Raw genomic sequence first — 20,219 nt, forward strand, 5'->3', positions numbered from 1 at the left:
ACACATTTCTGAGCCTCAGTTTCCTCATCTGCAAAGCAGATGCCAGCACCTACTTCATTCATCACTCCGTGTGATGGTTCAGTGAGATAGCGCTCTGTTGAATTAAGATCCTTCTGCCTCCGGAGAGCCTCTCACACGTAGAAGGTTCCACGTAGCTGGGAATGGGTGTGTGTAGGGGTGAGGTGGGGTGCGAGTTTTTAATTAAAGAGCTGGTCTTCATCCACCGGTTTGGTTGGGGGAGGCGGGTGTGGGAGTGTGTGCTCTGAGGACCCAGAGCCACGCTTAGGTACCTCCTCTGGGGTTTCCCGTGGATCCTCTTTTCAAGAGTAGCACTGTTCCCCTAACGCGACACCAGGTGCTGGACTGGGAGCCCTGCAGCCAGGATTTGGAGCCCAGTTCTGGCCTCCACAGCCTGGAGGATTGAGCTAAGAGCAAGCCATGTCCTGTTTCCTAATACCTGCCTGTTATTGGGTTAGGATATAGTTTTCACAATAATCCTGTCTGGTGTTTCTTACAAGGGAGGGGACTAAAGTCAAATAAAGGTTAAGTCACTTGCCCAAAGGGCACCTAGCCAGTTAATCACAGAGGCATGGCTGTAATGACAAGCTGCCTTGCTGCAGTGCTTTCCACGTGCCAGGCCTTCTCCATGCTGCTGTTATTGTTTCCTTTTACGCATGAGGAAACCGAGGCTCCAGAAGGTTCATGAGCCCTTATCCCGGGTTACACTGCGGCTCAGAGGAGGACACAGGGCCTGCTTGGTTTGTTTTTTTTTTTTTTTTTTGCGGTACGCGGGCCTCTCACTGTTGTGGCCTCTCCCGTTGCGGAGCACAGGCTCCGGACGCGCAGGCTCAGCGGCCACGGCTCACGGGCCCAGCCGTTCCGCGGCATGTGGGATCTTCCCGGACCGGGGCACGAACCCGTGTTCCCTGCATCGGCAGGCGGACTGTCAACCACTGCGCCACCAGGGAAGCCCGGGCCTGCTTGTTTGGTGCTCCTAACCATAGGTCTCTGCAGGCTCTCGAGGACTGTCTCCACGGTGTGCACCCAAACCCCAGCGCTTCCCACCCTGCCCTCTGCTTCCCTCCCCTTAGCCTCCTCTCTGCTCTCCCCGCATCTGCAGGCAGTGCGATGTCCAGCCCACAAAAGGGTGGACCGTGGCCCCACAGAGCTGGGAGTGCCTCCCTCCTTCCATGCCTCCGTCCTCTACCTCAACTGTGTCTCTTCCCATCACAGCCACAACACAGGCAGGGAAAGAATAACGACCTGGGGAGGGACGGGCAGGGCTGGCCTGATGGGAAACACAGCCAATTAAGAAGCTCCTGATGAAGCCAGAGGGACTGCAGGTGCACAGCCGGAGGGGCTGCTGGGCCCTGAGCATCGCCCTGGCAACCATGGCAGGGAGAGCAGGAGGGCACACAGCCCAGGTGCCTGCTGAGGGACAAGGTCGGGAAGCAGCGGGGCTCTGCTTGGCAGACAAGAGGTGGAAAGACAGAGAGGGCCCCGGGGAGAGGCCAAGCAGAGTAGGACCAGAGAGAGGCAGAAGCAGGCCCCTCGGCCCTACCCCTGAGGTTGGTCCAGCCCACCCATGAGACCTGAACGTAGAGCACCTGCAGGTGACAGCGCCCCAGAAACCAGCCCTGGGACCGAGGCAGGAGGCCTCCACTGCACACTGTGGGGGAAGGGATCTGCTGAAGCTGGGGGCACGACTGGGGGTCAGGCTGTAGGCGGTGTCAGGAGATGGGAGAAACCAGCAAGGATGCTTTGTTTTGGAGAATCTTGGAAATCACCCATGTCTCTGGGGTTCGGTGTTTTCAGAGGTCATCACTGTGTCAAGTATTCTCTCCCATTGTTCTTATAAAGCACTGAGCCCTGCAGAAAGATCTGTATGTCAACTACATTTTCCCAGGCTGCCTTTCACTTTGAAGTGGCACAAAAATCTGTTTTTAGATCATGTGTCACAGTTTTTCTTTTGGCAAATGATGGTCATCGTGCCCCGAACTCTTACCACCCTGGGCCCAGGAATCATGTAGGAAAATCAAGTGTGGTTTAATTAGAGGGATTCCGGCGCTTTTGCTTAGAAACCACACATGCCCTTGTTGAATACGATCCCATTGCAGGGCGTAGGTGCTGCCCTCCAGGCCCTTACAATCTAATGCAGTTTGTTAAAACTCACCAAAATTGGAAAGGCTAGAAGTTGGATTTACGGTCCTGTAGAGGGTGGCTGGGTGTTTCTGCGGGAGAGTGGGTGTCTGGTGGAGTGGGAAGGAGGTTGCTGGAAAAGGCAGGAATAGGACCCTGGCAGGAACTTCCGGGTGGGGCAAGTGGGAGGTGGGAGAAGAGGTGAAGGAAGTGCGGCCTGGGGTGCTGAGAGGTGGCTTTCTCAGGCCCCCCCACCGTGTCCTAGTCAAGCCTGTGACACCCTCTTCTTTCCGCCCCGCAATCTGTCTGCAGTTTTCAGGGAACCCTACACCGTTCGGGTGGAGGATCAAAGGTCGATGCGTGGAAGCGTGGCCGTCTTCAAGTGCCTCATCCCCTCTTCAGTGCAGGAATACGTTAGCGTTGTGTCCTGGGAGAAAGACACAGTCGCCATCATCCCAGGTAAGAGAGGACCGCGGGGCCTCATAGGCAGGGATGCTGGGGGGTGGGGGGCGGAAAATCAGCGGTACTGAGCTGGTGGTTGAGCTCACCCAGCTCTTGAGGTTGGTCCTGGCAAGTGGTTTTTTATTGTTCTGGTGATGCTTCGGCAAAAAAGCGTCTTTGGTCTCGGCTTGGTGCGTCTCAGTGTGGGTGGTGAAAACCCACGTGCTAGCAGCCTCTGCGGCGTGTGTGAAGGTCCCATCAGACACAGGGTGGTCCTGCTCCCCCGAAGGAGCGGGGTCACTGTCTTTCCTGGCCACCGGCTATTTGATTTGCCCTTGGCCTTAGGGATGGGAGGCAAGGCTGGAAGGACCTTATCTGTGAAAGACTGTGGGGAGAGGAGCGATAAGAGGCTGGTGTGTGGTCCGTGTTCCTGGGATTCTCGGAGGACCAGACCTGAGTGAGCATGTGCGTGGGACTTTTATTTCATGAGCTGCCTAGACGCTCCATCAGAATTCCAGCCGGCCTCACGCTAGAGGTGCCAGGTGTTGCAAAAAGAGGTTAATACCGTGTTGTAGGGTCACCTTGTTAGAGCTGCCGTGATTGCAGGCACTTCATTGCTGGTTCCTACGCAGGGTTGTCCCTTCAACAGGAAAACAGGTCTGGAAATCTCAAGAGAGGACCTCAGATCCTCAAAATACCTCCAGGCCTCCAGTTACAAAACTGTGGGGTTTTCCCATCACTCCAGCATTTCTCCCTGCATCCCTGCACATTGCAGCAGCCCTGACACTTTTTCTTCCTTTCTCCATCAGGGACCTTGGTTTTCCTTTCTGTAAAATGGAGGCACTTGACCAGATGCTCCCTGAGTGCCCCGCCCCCCCAGCATTGATGGCCCATTGCTGGGCATATGAAATGGTTCTAGCTGCTCAAGGTCTTCAGGTTAGTTGGAGAAGACAGACTTCTATGCATGAAACCTATAAAGCTGGGATTCTTAATCCTGCTGCACAATTGAACCCCTGGGGAGCTCTTTGAAAAACACCAGTGCTTGGGCCCAACCCCAAATCAGTATCTTTAGCAGTAGAACCTGGGCACTAGCTGTTTTAAATCTCCTTGAGTGGTTCCAAGGTAGAGCTATAGGAGACGAACCAATGCTTCAGCACCTTGACAGCCAACGTGGCAGGATACTTTTTTTGAGACATTAATTTGTGTTTTGCTCTTGGAACTTTTTCCTTCTCTCAGTCCCAAGCCAATGGCCAGGCCATTATATCTCCTGGTCTCAGAGCTTGTAGTTGGACAGGAATCAGAAGCTACTTGAAGACACCTGCTCTTCCTGCCTTCTGTGAGCAAACAGGAAGGGTTAGGATGGGTGTTCTGGCCGGGGAGGAGAGCCTCTGAGGGCGGTGAACAGACAGGAGACCATCGGATGCCAGAGGCAGGGTGGTGCTGTCGGCAGCTCAGGGGGTATGGTGGGAGGAAATGGTTGGACCTCAGAGGGGTGGCTGTGTGGCTCCCTGGGGTCTGGGACTGAGGCCGGGGTTCTTGTGTCCAAAGGAGGCGTGAGGTGCACAGCCCAAGACCCAGAGTGATCATGCGGGCAGGGACAACGGGCTGGTGAGGACCAGAGAGACCCTGGACCTTGGCGCGTCCCTGGGGCATGCGCCAAAGGCGCTGGGGACTGAATGTCCTGTCTCTCCAACAGAGTCACATAGAAGGGGATGTAAAGAACGTAAAGACATGTGATATTTCTTATACACCTGAGTTTATGGACCAAGAGTTATACTCAGTAAAATAATAATAATACATTTTTTAGCGTTTCCTCTATGCCAGTCACTGGGCTAAGAAACTTTCATATGTGACCTCATTTTATCCTCACAAAAAAGTCCATAAGTGTATTTTTTTCCCCTTCTACTTTACTGAAGAGGAAACTGAGGCTCAAAAAAGTAAAGGGACTTCTGGGTCACACATGTGATTGCGCAGAGGGCAGGGCTGGACCCGGGTCTGTTCTTTCTGCCTATGCCCTGAACTCCCGCACAGGACCACCTCCCAGGACCTGCACAAATGTATCCTATGAAGTGTCACTCTGAGTACAGAGGAGGCTGTGTGCTCTAGGCAAGGAGAGCCTTGGCCTCAGGAGAGCAAAAAAGTCAATGCTGGTTTGTAGGGAAGAACTAAGTCAAGTGTAGTGATTACAAGCCCAGAATCTAGGATCAGACTGCCTGCGCTTGAAACTCACTCCTCTGGGCAAGTCTTTTACCTCCTTGGTGCCTCAGTTTCCCCAGGGATAATAAAATAGGGGTGATGATTGGCCTACTTCATTGGGTTCAAGTAAAAATGAAACGAGTTCATATATGTCAAATGTTTCAAACACTGCCTGCCACACACTGAGGATGGGCTGGAGCTGTGATGATGATTCTTGGGGGGATGAGAGCGTTCTCCTCTTTGTATTGCCGATTCCTGTTTAGGTGTATGTATTTCTGTGTAACAGAGTCTGTGTCCCCCACTAGACTGAGTTTCCCAAGGGTGGGACCTGGGTTGTTTTAGGGTACACATCCCTAGGCTCCTGACACACCGCCTTGCACCCCCAGGACAAATGCTCACCAAATGTTCAGTGGGTGCGTGATGGATGATCAGGAGAGTTCTGAAAGAATATGGGAGGCATTGGGATAAGGCTGGGTGCAGTGGGCGTGGGGTAGTTAGAAGCTCAGCTCAGACAGGAGAGACGAAGATTAACCTGGCTCCTGTGTGGAGGCAGTGAGCTTCCCCCAGACTCACTGTAGTTGGTGCTTCAGGGCTATCTTTGATGTCAGGCCTGGGCTGGTGGCCCCAAAGGACATAATTATCAGGGAAGTGGGCTGGACGCTAATCTGCAGGGCTCTGTTACGCGTTGGTTCTGTAGAACCTCTTCCTTTCCTTTAGCCTTGGAGAATTTTCCTCCCCTGCCCAGCCCTCCAGCCCCATCCCAAATCATTCTAGATCCCTCTACAGCTACCTTTTAGATCCAGGGATGGACTTTCTAAAGCACATGAATCCAACTAACACCCTCCCAGAGGAATTCATGAGAACCCGAGGCAGCGGAGTTTTGCATCCTCCAGGCTCTAAAGATGAAGGGCCAGAACTTGGGCCCACCTGCTCCAGGCTTTAATGTTGGAAAATGCAAATTGTTTATTGATTTTTTTTTCATAAAAATAGGATTCTCTGCTATCCATACCACACTGCCCCGTGTGTGTGTGTGTGTGTGTGCGTGTGTGTTTTGGCTGGGATGTTAGATGGCAGCTTCTTACGGTGGGGGGAGATTTAATGATGAGGTCACCTTGAGGTTAAGGAAGCACTTAGGAGCCTGAGTGACTTCCGTCTGACTCTTCAGGGGCAGCTTCTGGAGCGGGGAGAACGGTGTTGACTTTGATCTCTGGGCCTGCTGGGCTGGGCTCAGATCCTCCGCCAACCACAGCGCCAGCAGGGGCAGGTGTGAGAGAGCAGGAGGAGGAACGGAGGCTGACATGGGCCAATCAGGGCCCAGGAGACGACTCCTTGGGGAGGGTGGGTGCCCTGGGAGGAAGGGCCTGATGGGGTGGCTGCCAGGCCCCCGTGAATGGTCTGCCTCTCTGAGGGGTTTGGAAGGACTTGGAGGCTCGGGGCCTAAGCAAGCTCCATGAGTTGGGTATTGGCTCACGGGTTGGCCTTCCCAGCTGTCCACATTGGGAGGGCAGGCAAGCCTTCTGGAGCCTCCGCTGAAACTCTGAGCCGCTTTTGGGCTGTGCTTTTCGCAGGGTAGGTAGAGGCTGGAGAGACAGCCCAAAGCGCTACCTTTCTGAGAGCCACCTACTGCCCCTGCCCCTCTCTTCCTCCTCCTGCCTGCCCCCCAAGCTGATCAACTTCCTCCCATCGGGCTATTCAGAGATATGTGTGTAAAAGCACAGAGTCTCTCACCTATGAGCTGACAGACTCCTACCCCTTACTTCTCTCCCGGAAGACCTGGTCTGGAGGTAAACTGGCTCTCCAGAGCGAGTGGGATGGGGGGTAATAGGGCAAAGGGCTGTGCATAGACATAAATTAAAATTAAGGCCTCCAGTGAAGCCAGGATATGGTTTAATTTCCCATCTGCATGATCACCATTACAATGCATGTTATTGGCTATAAAGATAAATCCGGCCCTGTTCCTAATAGCTTTTAATTTCCACCAGACTTGATTATATTGATGCAGGCTCCTTGTGGGAATTTCCCAGCATGCTCTTCTCCAGCATCCTGACTGGCTGTCTGGACCCCAGTGGGGAGTTTTGGACACTGCTCAGATGCAGGCCAGATGTATCTGCCGGTGCTGTGGAAGACAAGCCTGGAGCAGCTCCCTTGTCGAAGTGGATGGGGCTCTTGACTGCTGGGTTGTCATCCTGCCTTGGCCAGGTTGGGAGTGCACTGGGGACACTGTGTTGGGGGAGGGGAGAAGCAGGAGCAAGGAGAAACTGGCCAGAGGGGTCCTTTCAGAAAAGTGGGCAGTGCTCCCGGACCATAGGTGGGAAGGCAGTGAGCCTGCCACCCATCACCCACCTCCCTAACTGTCCCCAGGGTTCCAAATTGCTCATGGGTCTTCGTACCTCTTTGCATTTGGTCTTGTGTCTCCTCTGCCTGGTCTGCACTGATTCCCTCTTCTCCTTATTGATACTGTACTCCTCTTTTGTCTTTTAAACTTGGTTCACGTGTGTCCCCTTCCACGAAGTTTTACATAAGACTGCAGCAGACCTATCAGTCCTCTGGTTCCATTCCTGGAGCACTTACTTCACTGTGTCTCACGTTAGAGGCTGTTGTTTCTGTCTGTCTGCTGCAGGAGGGTGTACAACTCCATCTTTTCCATCTCTTTATTCCCAGGGCCCTCATAGCACCTGTTATAATAATAATAACGAGATTAATGATAATATTTATCATGTACTGAGACCTCTTTTTTGTTAGGCATTCTACATATATTATCTCTAATCCTCACAATAACCCTTTAAGATAATTCTTTGTTTGTTTGTTTGTTTTTCCAGTTTTTATAAATGAGGACAGTGAGGCCCAGGGAAGTTAAGCAAATTAGCCAAGACCACACAGCTAATAAGTGGCTTGGGTTTGAGCTGGGGTCCTCCAGCTTGCACTATTCCCCGCTGCCTCTCCAGAGCAGGCTCCTTATTAGGAACGGACTATTCCAACATAGGAGGAGGGCCTGTCCCTGTCTCCTGCACGTGCTTTGGGACAGAAACACGTCACCAGCCCTTGCCCTGGCCTCTGGCTCTGTGTGCCGTGACCAGAGGCTTTGGCTTTCCTGAAGGTCAACAGCTCTCCAGCTGAAAGATCAGTGAGCAGTCATTCTGACAAGGAGGTTTTATTGGGCACTGGCTCTGTCTTGGGCCCAGTGGGTGACACAAAGGTGGTCTGATCTGGGAATTTAGGATTCCGTTCATGTTGTCAGCTCTGATGGGCAAGGATGATAATTCCAGCACAGCAAGCAATCAAATATGATCTTGGTTTGCTTTGGAATGCAGGGTCAACGTATTAATTGCATTTTGCTCCAGCTGATATTAAAGCTACTTTGATCCCATGAGTCTCCACCAACTTGGACAGGGGATGGCACAGATGAGAGAGAGCCCAGGTGGTGCTTGGAAACCAGTTGGATACATGTAGGCTACAGATGAATGGACTCACTGATTGTCAGAGCTAGAAGGGCCTTGGAGGTCACGTGGTCCAGCCTCTTCATTTACTGATAAAGAAACTCAGGCCCAGACCAACGCCCTCTTATGCCCCTTCCCCCTCCTCTCCTGCCCATTCTCAGGGCACAGTATCTTAACTACTCATGGGGTGCTTTTTTTATGGGGTGCTTTTTTAATGGGGTGCTTTTTATGGGGTGCTTTTTAACTACTGGACGTCTTTCCTTCTTTGTTTAAAACCTTCCCATCTTTTAAAGTCTGGTTCAAATATCCCCTTTTTTCCCCCATGATGTCTTTCCCAATTTCTGCTAAGAATGGATTTAAAAATCACCCAGATTAACCTCCTTCCAGGGGATCCTTTTCTGAACTCCCTCCAAAATTTATCAGTTCCTTGCTGAAGACACTAATCGTATTTTGTCCTGTAATATTTTAAAATCTGTGTTATTCCCACTATGAGAATGTCTAATCATCGAGAGCAGGAACTGTATTTCATTCAGAACCCTTTCCCCTCCAGTGCTCAGAAAAGATGATTAATGATGGTGATGAAATGACAGTCTCTTTTCCCCCTGCTGGAATGCCCTGTGGCAGGCAGGAAGGAAGACTGCCTAAGGTCACGTGGAAAATTGGTAGCATTGCAAGATCTAGACTTGGTGGTCCTTGGTCTCCATTACACCGAGCCGCTTCAGAGCTACCTTGACAGAGACCACTTCTGTGGGTTCCTCCTGTGACACTTTGTTGTTTAGATGCAAAATTGGGGATCTCAGCTCTTGACCACTTAGGGGCATGGAGAAAATAGGCTGGGATGGTCAGTGTGCTAATATGAAATCAATGATGTGCTCAAGGCAATTTAACAAATCGGTGCTAGGCAGAGTCTCATGCCTTGCAGAGGAATTAAACTTGACTATGACCTGTTTCTTCCCTTCAGCGGCTCCTATCTAGGGGTTATAGTATCTTCCCAAGAAGAGATCCCCAGGAGGCTGGGATTCTTTCTGATGATGGCAGCCCAGCAAGGCTCAGGAAAGGGAGGGGGGCCTTGGAGCAGAAATAGCACGTTGGGTGAGGTGACAGCACAGGGAAAGGCAGGCAGGAAAGGGGAGGATGGAGTGACCTGGCTGGAGGGTAAGTAGAAGTGGTGAGAGAGAAGTCTGGAAAGGATGCCAGGACATTTAATTCATAAAGGTTCTATCTAGTTCTAGAAAAAAAAAAAAGAGGCAACCTGATAATAATGACTAATGATCATGGAGCACTTACTAAGTTGCCAGGCTCTGTTCTAAGCATTTTACATGTGTAGCTCATTTAACCTTCACAGCAGTCTGAAGTTGAGGGGATAATCATTCCCCATATTAGAGATGAACAAACTGAGGCACAAAGAAGCTAAGTGAATTGCCTAAAGTTATTAAGCAGTAGAGCTGCAATTTAAACTTTTGCATCCAGACTCCGTTATTTGTACTCCTGAGCTCTGTACTATGTTGTCTCATAAAAAATCAATATACAGAATATATATATATATATATTTTTTTAAACTGCTGAAAATCAAAAAGAAAAAGAAAACACAATAAAAAAATTGGGTGACAGATACAAGCAGACAATTTACAGAAGAGGTAGAGGTAGGGGGGTGTAGCAGAAAGAAGTTGGGCTATGGAGTCTGCTGGTCCTAATCGGTGACCTTGAGCAAGTTACTTTCAAAGCCTCGGTTGTTTTCACCTATGAAATGGGGACAATGAAACCTACTGCACACAGAATCCTGTAGATGAAAGTTAGGCCTCTGGGGAGACTTGAATTCTCAGATGGAGAAAGAGTGGACTAAACTCAGGGAAATTGCCCACCCAGCTTCATGCCATGGTCCAACCCCGGGCCGTGCTCCCCTGTCTGGGCACGGGGCTAGAGGCAGGACACGGGTCAGCCAGGGACGCAACCTCCCAGAGGAGTGGTGGTAGTGGAATCACAGAATGGAGAATGGCTTCCCCTAGACATGTTCTTGAGAAAGCCATAAACAGCTGGGGTCAGACCTATGACCACTGTGGTGTTTTTTTGTTTGTTTGTTTGTTTTGTTTCTTTTTTTTTGCGGTACGCGGGCCCCTCACCGCTGTGGTCTCTCCCGCTGCGGAGCACAGGCTCCGGACGCGCAGGCTCAGCGGCCATGGCTCACGGGCCCAGCTGCTCCGCGGCACGTGGGATCTTCCCGGACCGGGGCACGAACCCGTGTCCCCTGCGTCGGCAGGCGGACTCCCAACCACTGCGCCACCAGGGAAGCCCACTGTGGTGTTTTTAACTCATACAGGCCATGATGATATCTGGGCAGAAGGAGAGAAACAAAACGACTCTAGTATTTGTTAATCTCTGTATTCACTTGTGCCTTGCATGGTACCTGATCAGAATTACATTGAGGAAGGAACGAAGGGATGTGGTTCGGTACCAACACAGCAAAGATCTACTCTACAAACCACCTGGGTCTCATCAGCTCAGTCTCAAACCCTGGTTCAGTAATAACACTATGCAGTTGATAAGGTGCTTTTAGGTGATCTCGTTGGCTCCTCACAGGAACCCCCATTCCCTTTTTATCTGCATTTTACAGATGAGGAAACCGATGACACAGTGAGGTTCAAGGGCTTGTGCATTTTGAAGAAAAGTCAAAAAAAGAGCAGATAAATACGTAGTAAGACATACGTGTATGCAGGGCCCTGTGACAGGCACCTGGATGTCATCCCACTGAATTCTTCTCAACCCTGTGAGGGGGGCGCGCTACCCCCATCCTTAGGTGTAAAGAAGTGAGATTCAGGGAGGCCAAGCAATTTGCTCCAGGGCACACAGCTTCTCAGTGGCAGAGCCTGTGCTTGGACACAGAGCTTCTGTCCCTAAAACCCAAGCTCTTTTCTTTGTAACGTACTTTAGTGACTCCGGCATGAGGGCTGTCCCAGGTACTCATGACAATTACTATTTCTCTCATCAAGGCAGTTGTAGAGAGGAAAAGGCAGCTGGCCCTTAATGTTGCTGGTGGTATTTGCTTATTGTTTGCTTTGATGGGGAAGGGAGCCTCGTCTTCCTCCCCAGAGGGCAGAGAGAAAAATCCCACCTTCTAATGCCTTAACACATGCTTTGCAGGTTAGAGATTACAAGGAAGCATTCAGAAGCAGCAAAGGAATTCTCTCCTAAGTCAGACGGCCTAAATTGAAATGATAGTCATAGTGATAATAATAGTAAGAAAATAAGTGATCAGTTATTGAGTTCTTATGTGGTAAGTGCTTTTCACAAGTCATTTCATTTCATCTTCATAAGTGCGCTACGTACTAGGTGGTATTATTATCTCCATTTTGCAGAAGAGGAGCCTGAGGCAGAGAAGCTGGTCACCTGCCCAAGGCCATGTGGTGTGGCAGGATCTGAGCCCAGGGTGGTTTGGTTTCACCTCTTAGAGGTGACCTGGGCCACCTCGCAGCTGTGCCTTGATGATGCCTGTGTCATCTTTCACTTATATAGTGCTTTCCGGTTTCTAAAGCAGGTTCACAGGCAGCATCTTATTGAACCCTTCCAACCCCATCTGAGGGTGACACATTCTTACCTTCACTTCATAGGCAGGGAAACCAAGGCTTGGGGGAGCTGAAGGGCCCTCCCAAGTTTACACAGCCAGGAAGGTGGGTACCAGATCTCCGGTTTGATGCTTGCATCCAGGAGCTCTTGAGGCCCCACCTGGAGCGCGTGCCCACAGCTCCTCGGCCCCCCTGCCAGTCTCCCGGTGGGCGGGCTGCTCTGCATTTGCTTGCCAGTTGGTTGGTTCCAGAACTATCAGCCGCAGCTCCTCAGTCAAGCAGAAATGTCTGTGTTCACAGGTGCCTCTGGAGGTGTATGTATGTGTCATGTTTTGCTTTTCCATTTAGTTCATGGCAGGCGCTGCATTTCCAGAGCACCCACTGGGTGAATTTCAGGAGATTTAAGACAATTGCAGGCGAACCCTCTGCCCTGGGATCACACCGTGGCAGTGGACACAGAGCAAGCGGCATTGTTTCGTAAAGTTGGCACCTCTGTAAGTTACCCTGAAATCAGAGCAGAATTCTTTATAGAAGGTTATCCTACACATAAATCATCATTAGACTACCTCCTTTTTGTTTAATGCCTACCTAACTGTGCTGTAGTCTAAAAATGTGTGTTTAGTGAAGTCAAGGGTTGCAGGGAAATTATAGGGTTTTCAAAAACCCATTTGCTTTGCTGGTGCTCACATCAGAATCAATCTTGCCTTTAGTTCTCAATCTCATTACAAACATGCAGTATTGCTCGCCGGATTCTGGCATTTAATGTAGGGTAGCGTTTATTCAGAAGAAGCCAACGGTGCTTACAGAGTGGTAGAGCTATGTATAGATGGCACTTCCTGCCAAGCCTGTGATTTTGAACTCTGTTGCGTATCAGTGAGGCTTCGCCGCAAAAGCTGGAACCGTGTGGGACCTGGCAGAGCAGAGGCCAGAGCCGGATGGCGGTGGTGTTGGGAGGGGAGCTGCTATTCATCACGCCACAAGCCTCACTGTGCCAGCACATAGTAGGTGCTCCGACAATGATTGTTGAGTACCTGGAGGAATGTTTAACCAGGAAGGGAACTGACCCTTGGATTCGGTTGTAAATGAGATGGATTTAAATGAAGAGAAGGATGTGGTTCTGTGGCTGCTAGAATAAAGCCTTCGTTTGCTCCTGCGATTCCCCACATCAGCAGGACCTACCTGCAGCCCCTTTTTGGTGGAGGGAAGCTGTGTAGCAAAGCTGAAAGGGTGTGGGCTCTGGCCTCAGAGATACTTGGGCTCAAATCCCGTCTTGCTCCTTCCTTGCCATGTGACCTTAGTTAAGTCCTTTAACCTCTCTGAGCTTCAGTTTCCTCGCATGAGAGGAATAGAAATGATGTACTTTTTCTCTACAGAGAAAACATTTTTTATGCATAGTTTATATTTTTCTATATAGATCTACTTTCTACATATAGATCCTTTCTCTATCTGTAGGTTTTCAGTTTTTCCTCGTTCTCAGCAGACACATGATTAACTGCCCAGGATTAATCATCTTCTTCTTGAGACCTGGAAGGTCTCTCTGTGAGGAGTGAGATTCCAGGAGTGAGCGTCCAGGTATGAGCATTATCTCGTGTGTATATAAAGGTGAGCATCCAGCGTGAGCATCTAGGGGTGAACATCATGGAGTGAGTGTATAGGGGTGAGCATCCAGGAATAAATATACAGGGGAGTGGGCTTGGCTCTCATTACCCCGGAGGTCACTTGGCCTTCAGGGTGAAGGGCACAGGTTAGGAAAGTTAGCAGACAACTCTCATACTGGGTCAGAGGCAGGGTACGTCCTTCGTGTTACCCTGCATGGCTGAAGCCCATTCCCTAACATTATAATCTTGGCTTTTGTAGTCTACCTGTCATCTTGCTGTGTGCAGAATTCTCAGGAGTTTAGGCATGTGTCTTTTGGGGCTGCCGAGCCTGCCTTTTGCAGTGGAATGCAAAGCCAGCTGGAACCAGGAACAGCCCTCTGCCTTCCAGTGCAGAGGTCAGTGGGGCTCAGAGGCTTCCTGGAAACTGGGAGTGTTTTCCTCTCGCACATGGAGACCCCCCCACCCGCCTCCATTTCAAGGTCAGAGCATATCTTTAGGGACCTGGAATCTGCCAGAATCTGGACCGTCAGCTGGGAAGCCGACGACAGAGTGGGAGACAGAAGCCTATGACAGCGAGTGGCATTGAGCAGCCAGGCATCGGATGACCTTTGTCTTCTGTGTGGTGGTCCGGTGGGCTCTTGGACTTTGTGAAGCAAAGGAATCCCTTCTGAGAGCACATGGCAGGGGTGCCTCTTCACTGCCCTTCAGAATGGGACACAGAAAAGGAAGGGGCTTGTATCTAGAATATTCCAGAGCCTGCTGTTCCTGACATAGGCTGAGGCAAGCAGTTGTGCGAAGCCTGATGGGTTACATGAAGAGACACAATCTCCATCAGGCTGTTCCTGGCAATGCCATGTCTTAGATTAACTTCATCCCCTGAATCTCTCTAGATGGCTGTGTTGGCATAAGCAACAGTCAGTTGGTTGAATTTTCAGTTCATTATTTAATCTAGCAAATGTTTTTTGAGCACTTCCTGTGTGCAAGATGCTGTGTTATTAGACAGTGATTCCCAAGGGTCTTTGCTTGAGGATCTCAAGGGATCTGGAGAAGTTCCTCTTCCCGCACACCAAAGAAACTCATTTTAATTATAATACATATGTGCGTATGTATATGAATAGCATGCATGGTGTAACTTGTACATATTGACGACACAAACATGTATACTCACCCTCACCCTTCTTTGCCTGTGGAGAGGGGTGAGAGATTCACCTAGAATCTAGACCCTCAGAAACACCCCAGAGTGGAGACCGGGGCAGACACCTTGGCCCTCTGTCCATGGGAAAGAGCATAGCCATGGGAGCATCTAGGTCAGAAGTGTGTCTGGGTGAGTGTTCAGGTCTGGGCCTTTTCTCCTGAGCAAAGAGGACAACTTCTCGTTCCCTCTTCGTCTTCTGGGTCGGAATGTGGGTGGCCCACATGTTCTGAATTTCATGGACAGTTTTGGATGGATCACTATTTAGTGAGGCCTATTCGGTTCAAAAAGGGTAAACAGAAGCGTGGAGGATGTGGGGAATGATCTACTTATCTTCAGGGGACTTGCTGTCTGACAGGTAGGATGAACTTGGGACACAGGTGATCCCAACATGAGGCAGAGTGTGATGAGGAAACACACAGCCTCTGGGGGCTCAGAGGCAGGAGCCCCGTCTTCTATGATGAGCACAGACACTGTGTAAGGTGGCATTTCTCATGGGTCCTAGAGGATGGATGTTTTGGCAGGCGGGGCTTCTGCAGGGGAGACTGTTCTAGACCTGTCAGCTCACAACTTTAGAACCACCTGGGGAGCTTTTTAAAAAAACACCAATGGCCAGACCCCACCCCAAACAATTGAGTAAGGATCCCTGGGGGAAGACCCAGGCATCTGTATTTGTGAAAGCCCCCTGGGTGCATCTGGTGAGCAACTGGGTTACACAACCCTGTTCTGTGTACAGGAGGCCACGGGGGTGAAATCTGGGAGCACTGAGAACAAAGGCTGCGCTCCTGGGGGAGAAAAGCCAGGTTTGGCTGCAGCTCGGGATCCATCTAAGGGTGGGGTGTGGTTGAAACCGCATTGAGTGCGTGTAATTGAAGGGCAGTGGGGAGCCACTGAAGATTTTGAGTAAGGAGTGCTCTGGAAGGACTTTGGGGAGTTGGTCTTCAGTGATTCAGGATGTTCCCAGAAACATGGCGATCATCCCTGCTCAGCCTCCTGGAACCCAAGTCAACCCTTGGATTTCCTAAGAATGATCACTGGGCCTCCTTCAGGCCGGTGGGCTGCAGGCAACCTCTGTCCTGCACCCCACACTCCCTCTTTTTCTCCTGTCTCCTCTCCAGGGGGCTGTCCCATAAGCCAGGGCACTGGCAAGGTGAACGCAGGAGCTTGCCAGCGAGGTCTGTGGGAAGAAAGGCCCCACAGCGTCATGCAGTTTAAGCAATATGGGAATCTAAGGCAAGCTCGACAGTCTCTTTAAAATATTAGTGAGTAGATCTGTATTGTGCTTTTAGAGTTTACAGGACACTTTGACTCTTGTAACAATTCTGTGTGAAACAGTTATCCCCATTTACAGATGGGCAAACAGAGGCTCAGAGAGGTTCAGTGGCCTTACTCTGCTGCCTCTCTAATTTCTCCTATTACTCTGCTGTCTCTCTAATTTCCCTTCTCCTTGAGAGAAGAAAACCTTCGGAACAGAAGTAGGGAGCGCCGCGGGCCAGCATTTATTCAGCCACTGGACTGACACTATGCCAGGCACTGTCACAGCTGTGACCTCATGTTTTAAAGACAGAATATCTTTTCTGTTTCCTCAGGGTCTGTGGCCCATGAAGAATGGGAAAATACTTGGCTCCACCAGCAGTTAGATGACTAGATAAATAAAACCCTGAGACCACTATTCCAGGTGTATTTCAGGAGTGTACCTCATCAAGGCCCTTTTGTGTTGTTTGATCTCATTTTATTCTTGTGACAGGTGGTGTCAGCCCTACTTTCAAATGCGGAAACTGAGGCTCAGAGAAATACCTTTCTCTGGCCAGGTAGCAGAGTCAGAGTGGCAAGGGAAGCCACGCTGTGCAGAGTGCCTTGACGCTGCACTGACTTGTTGTATGGAATTGGGGGAGGGGGAGGTAATACTAAAACACATAGTACCTGCCTTGCCACTATGGAGAACAGTATGGAGGTTCCTTAAAAAACTAAAAATAGAGATACCGTATGATCCAGCAATCCCACTCCTGTGCATGTATCCAGACAAAACTCTAATTCAAAAAGGTAAATGCACCCCAATGATCGTAGCAGCACTATTCGCAATAGCCCAAACATGGAAACAACCCAAATGCCCGTCAAGAGAGGACTGGTTTAAGACGAATGTGTGTGTATTACACACACACACACACATACACACACAAACACCACACAACACATACACACACGCACACAAAATGGAATTACTCAGCCATAAAAAAATAATGAAATAATGCCATTTGCAGCAACATGGATGGACCTAGATATTATCATATTAAATGGAGTAAGTCCAACAGAGAAAGACAAATATTATATAATATCATTTTTATGTGGAATCTAAAAAATAATGCAAATGAATCTGTATACAAAATAGAAATAGACTCACAGACATAGAAAACAAGCTTAAGGTTACTGAAGGGAGGATAAATTGGGAGTATAGGATTAACAGACACACACTACTAAACATCAAATAGATAAGCAACAAGGATCTACTGTATAACACAGGGAACAATATTCAACATCTTGTAATAACCTATAATGGAAAATAATCTGAAAAAATGTATATATATAGAACTGAATCACTTTTCTGTACACCTGAAACTAATACAATATTGTAAATCAACTATACTTCAATTAAAAAAAAAACCACATAGCATCTGCCATGTGCCAGGTACTATTCAAATTGTGTTATACAAACTAACTTGTTTAGTCCTCCCAATATCATGATAAGGTAGGTAGAATTATCATCCCCGTTTTAAAGATGAAGGAAATGAGGAACATTGAGGTGAGGTAACTCACCTAAGGCCATGCATCTAGTAAGAAGTAGAGTGGGGACTCCATTCCAAGCCATCAGGCGCCAGAGCCCATGCTTCATCTCTTGACCATGCCATCGGGGTCTCCTGGTTTCCTGTGCCAGGCTGTTCCACTGGACTGCGTCAGGAGGAGGAAGGGAAAACAGAAAAGGCAAGCTTCAGTCTGGGGGCTGGGTATGCAGATCAGAGGCGGCCTCATCTGGAGGGGGCGTGTCCAGGTGTGAGACCCCACTCTGGAGGCTGGGTGTCCAGGTGTGACCCCTTTGGTTATCATTCTGGTCTCTGCCTCTGCCCTCTCTCCTTTGGATCATTTGTCTAATAGTCACCAGCTCCCCCAGAGCCTGGTAAGGATCAGGCTAGAAAGGTGGGGAGGGGGCCTGGGGTTTCCTGTTCCAGCTGTCTCACAAAATGGTTTTATGCCCTTTTTCTGGATGTCAGTTTCCTCATATGTAAGTGAAAGGGCTGAAATGGATGATCCATAGACCCCTTCAGTTTAACAAATCCTCCCGAGCTCCAATTGCCCTCTATCATGCTATACACTGGGGACACGGTGACAGGTCTGTGTCCTGCTGGGGAGACACACATGTTAAGAAAAGAGCTGCAGCAGGTATAATCCTTAAAGAAACTCTTGCACAGGTGCAAGGCAGGAATTGTCATGGCAGCAGTGTTTGTGATAGCAAAAGAACAGAAACCAATATGGATAAATTAAATCTGCTACATTCCTACAATGAAATACTATACTGCAGAGGAAATGCATGAACCAGAGCTTTACAAATCAACCTGGACATGTCACTGAAACATGTTGAGTGGAAAAAGCACATTGCAGAAGGATGCGTACATTATGGTACCATTTGCATAAAGTTTGAAAACACGCAGAACAGTATCCTGTATTGTTTCTGGATACATACATATGTAGCAAAAGTATCAAAACATGCAAGAGAATGATAAACACCATATTTAGGGTAGTGCTTACGTCTGAGGAAGGAGACAGTGGGCTCATGGAGGGCAATATAACTGTTTACAGAATGTCTTATTTTTTTAAAATGTTTCTTCTAAAACAGATCAGAAGAAAGTAGTCAAAGTAAACATGGATATTTTCATATTATTTTTTTCCTTTTTCTATAGGCATGCTATATTTCATTAGAAAAGTACCCATATCCATACCATATGCAAAACGCCAGGAGAGGGGTGAGGTCGCAGACTGGGTCCCTCTGTGACATTCTAGGGCTGGGGGACTGAGAGCGGAGAGGGGAGATTGGAGGTGAAAGTAAGATTTGGGGGCTGATCCTCGGGGTGGGGGGGCGTCTGTGGTCGTGGGGCCGGGGAGAGGTGAGTACACAGCGTGCATCTCAGCTATGCCCTAGTTCCTGCTGCCTCTGCCAGGGCCACCTTGGGCAGCAAGGTGCTCAGCAGCTATTAAATAACAGTGAAAATAGTGTAAATATAAGAGGAGGAGCGGTGTATCTGCCTCGGGATCCCACTGTCATCTGTTTCCCAGTTTAATGAGTCTGAGGCCACTAAAAATTAAGAGTATGGGGGGTATTCATAGGGCTACGAGGCCCCTTTGCTCTGTGATTTCCGAAGCTGAGAACCAAGGAGCATCCTGGTAGCCATCCACCTGTCCTGCCCTGAGGGGCAGTCAGTCAGTGTCAGAGGCCAGCTGGATAGGGACAGGTGACTGGGGGGTGGGGGGAGATGCCCAGATAATTACCTCCTTTGAGAAGTTTACTCCCAATTCCAGCTCAAATTACAAGAGAAGGCTGGGAGCCCAGGTCAGAGCCAACAGGGAAACCTGAGAGAGAAAAGTGATCTCCCGGTGCTCCTGCGGCCTGGAGAGCACAGGGTGTGCTGGGCGGAGGGTGGGCGGGCAAGGATCACCACATGCTGCCTTCTAGAACACCTAGTTCTATTCCAATTTGCCCTGAAACACTGATTTCCCCTGTCCTGCCCTTCCTCTGTTTCCCCAACCCTCTTACATACCCAAGTTCCCAGGTGGTACATGAAGATGGTAGAATTGGTTTTTCAGGGCTGGAAGGGGCCTTGAAAGCCATGGAACCCCGTCCCCTGCTCATTATATAGATGCCCTTTGTGACCTTGCCTGAGCCTGAGACCCAGGCCTCTAGAAGCATCCCGCTGTAGGATGAGGGCGGCTGTCATCCTCAATAGGGTGGATTTGGGTTGAGACTCTCCAAGGCATGGAAGGATTGCCAGCGTTTTCAGAGAACACACTGGCGTGTGTGTCAGGGTGTGTGCGCAGGACAGAGTCTGTACCTTGTTTATCATAAGCAGGCAGATAACAGACGTGTTCCTGAAAAGTGAGGTCTCAAATCTCATCTGAAAACGGATGAGTGCTCTTTTTAGGATGAGTGTTCTTTTAGGTGATGAGTGCATCACCTTGAGGTAATGTTGGCAAGCATGGGAAGAGTTGGGCAGGCTTTGCTGATACAAAGAGACACCGGGACAGCCTTTTTGGGAAGCAGTTTGGTAGTAAGTAGCTGAAGCTGTAAATGTCCATGTCCTTTGGGCTCCATCCTTAAAAAGTAACCAAAGATGGCAGTAAAGATTTCTGTTAGCTGCAATGTTACTTACAACAGCGGAAACAAAATCCTACATATCCAGTAATAGGAGAATGATTAAATAATTTATGATACAATAATAGAAATGAAATAGTCTAATACATTTTCAATTACTTGAAAAAAGATCATAATATGATGTTAAGCAGAAAATACATCATATACATATGGTAGGATCCCAAAATACATACACATAGGGCTTCCCTGGTGGCGCAGTGGTTGAGAGTCCGCCTGCCGATGCAGGGGACACGGGTT

At 49.3% G+C, this 20,219-nt stretch overlaps 1 protein-coding gene across 1 annotated transcript in view; it reads left to right on the forward strand.

The window, feature by feature from the left end:
• DSCAML1 (DS cell adhesion molecule like 1) overlaps positions 1 to 20,219 on the forward strand; it is a 354,412-nt gene that overhangs the window by 17,261 nt on the left and 316,932 nt on the right. The window contains exon 3 of the mRNA XM_024131280.2: positions 2,452 to 2,598. Coding sequence (XP_023987048.2) covers positions 2,452 to 2,598 — 147 coding nt within the window. The remainder of the gene's footprint in view (positions 1 to 2,451; positions 2,599 to 20,219) is intronic.

Source organism: Physeter macrocephalus, chromosome 16, assembly GCF_002837175.3.
Source record: "Physeter macrocephalus isolate SW-GA chromosome 16, ASM283717v5, whole genome shotgun sequence".
NCBI lineage: Eukaryota > Metazoa > Chordata > Mammalia > Artiodactyla > Physeteridae > Physeter > Physeter macrocephalus.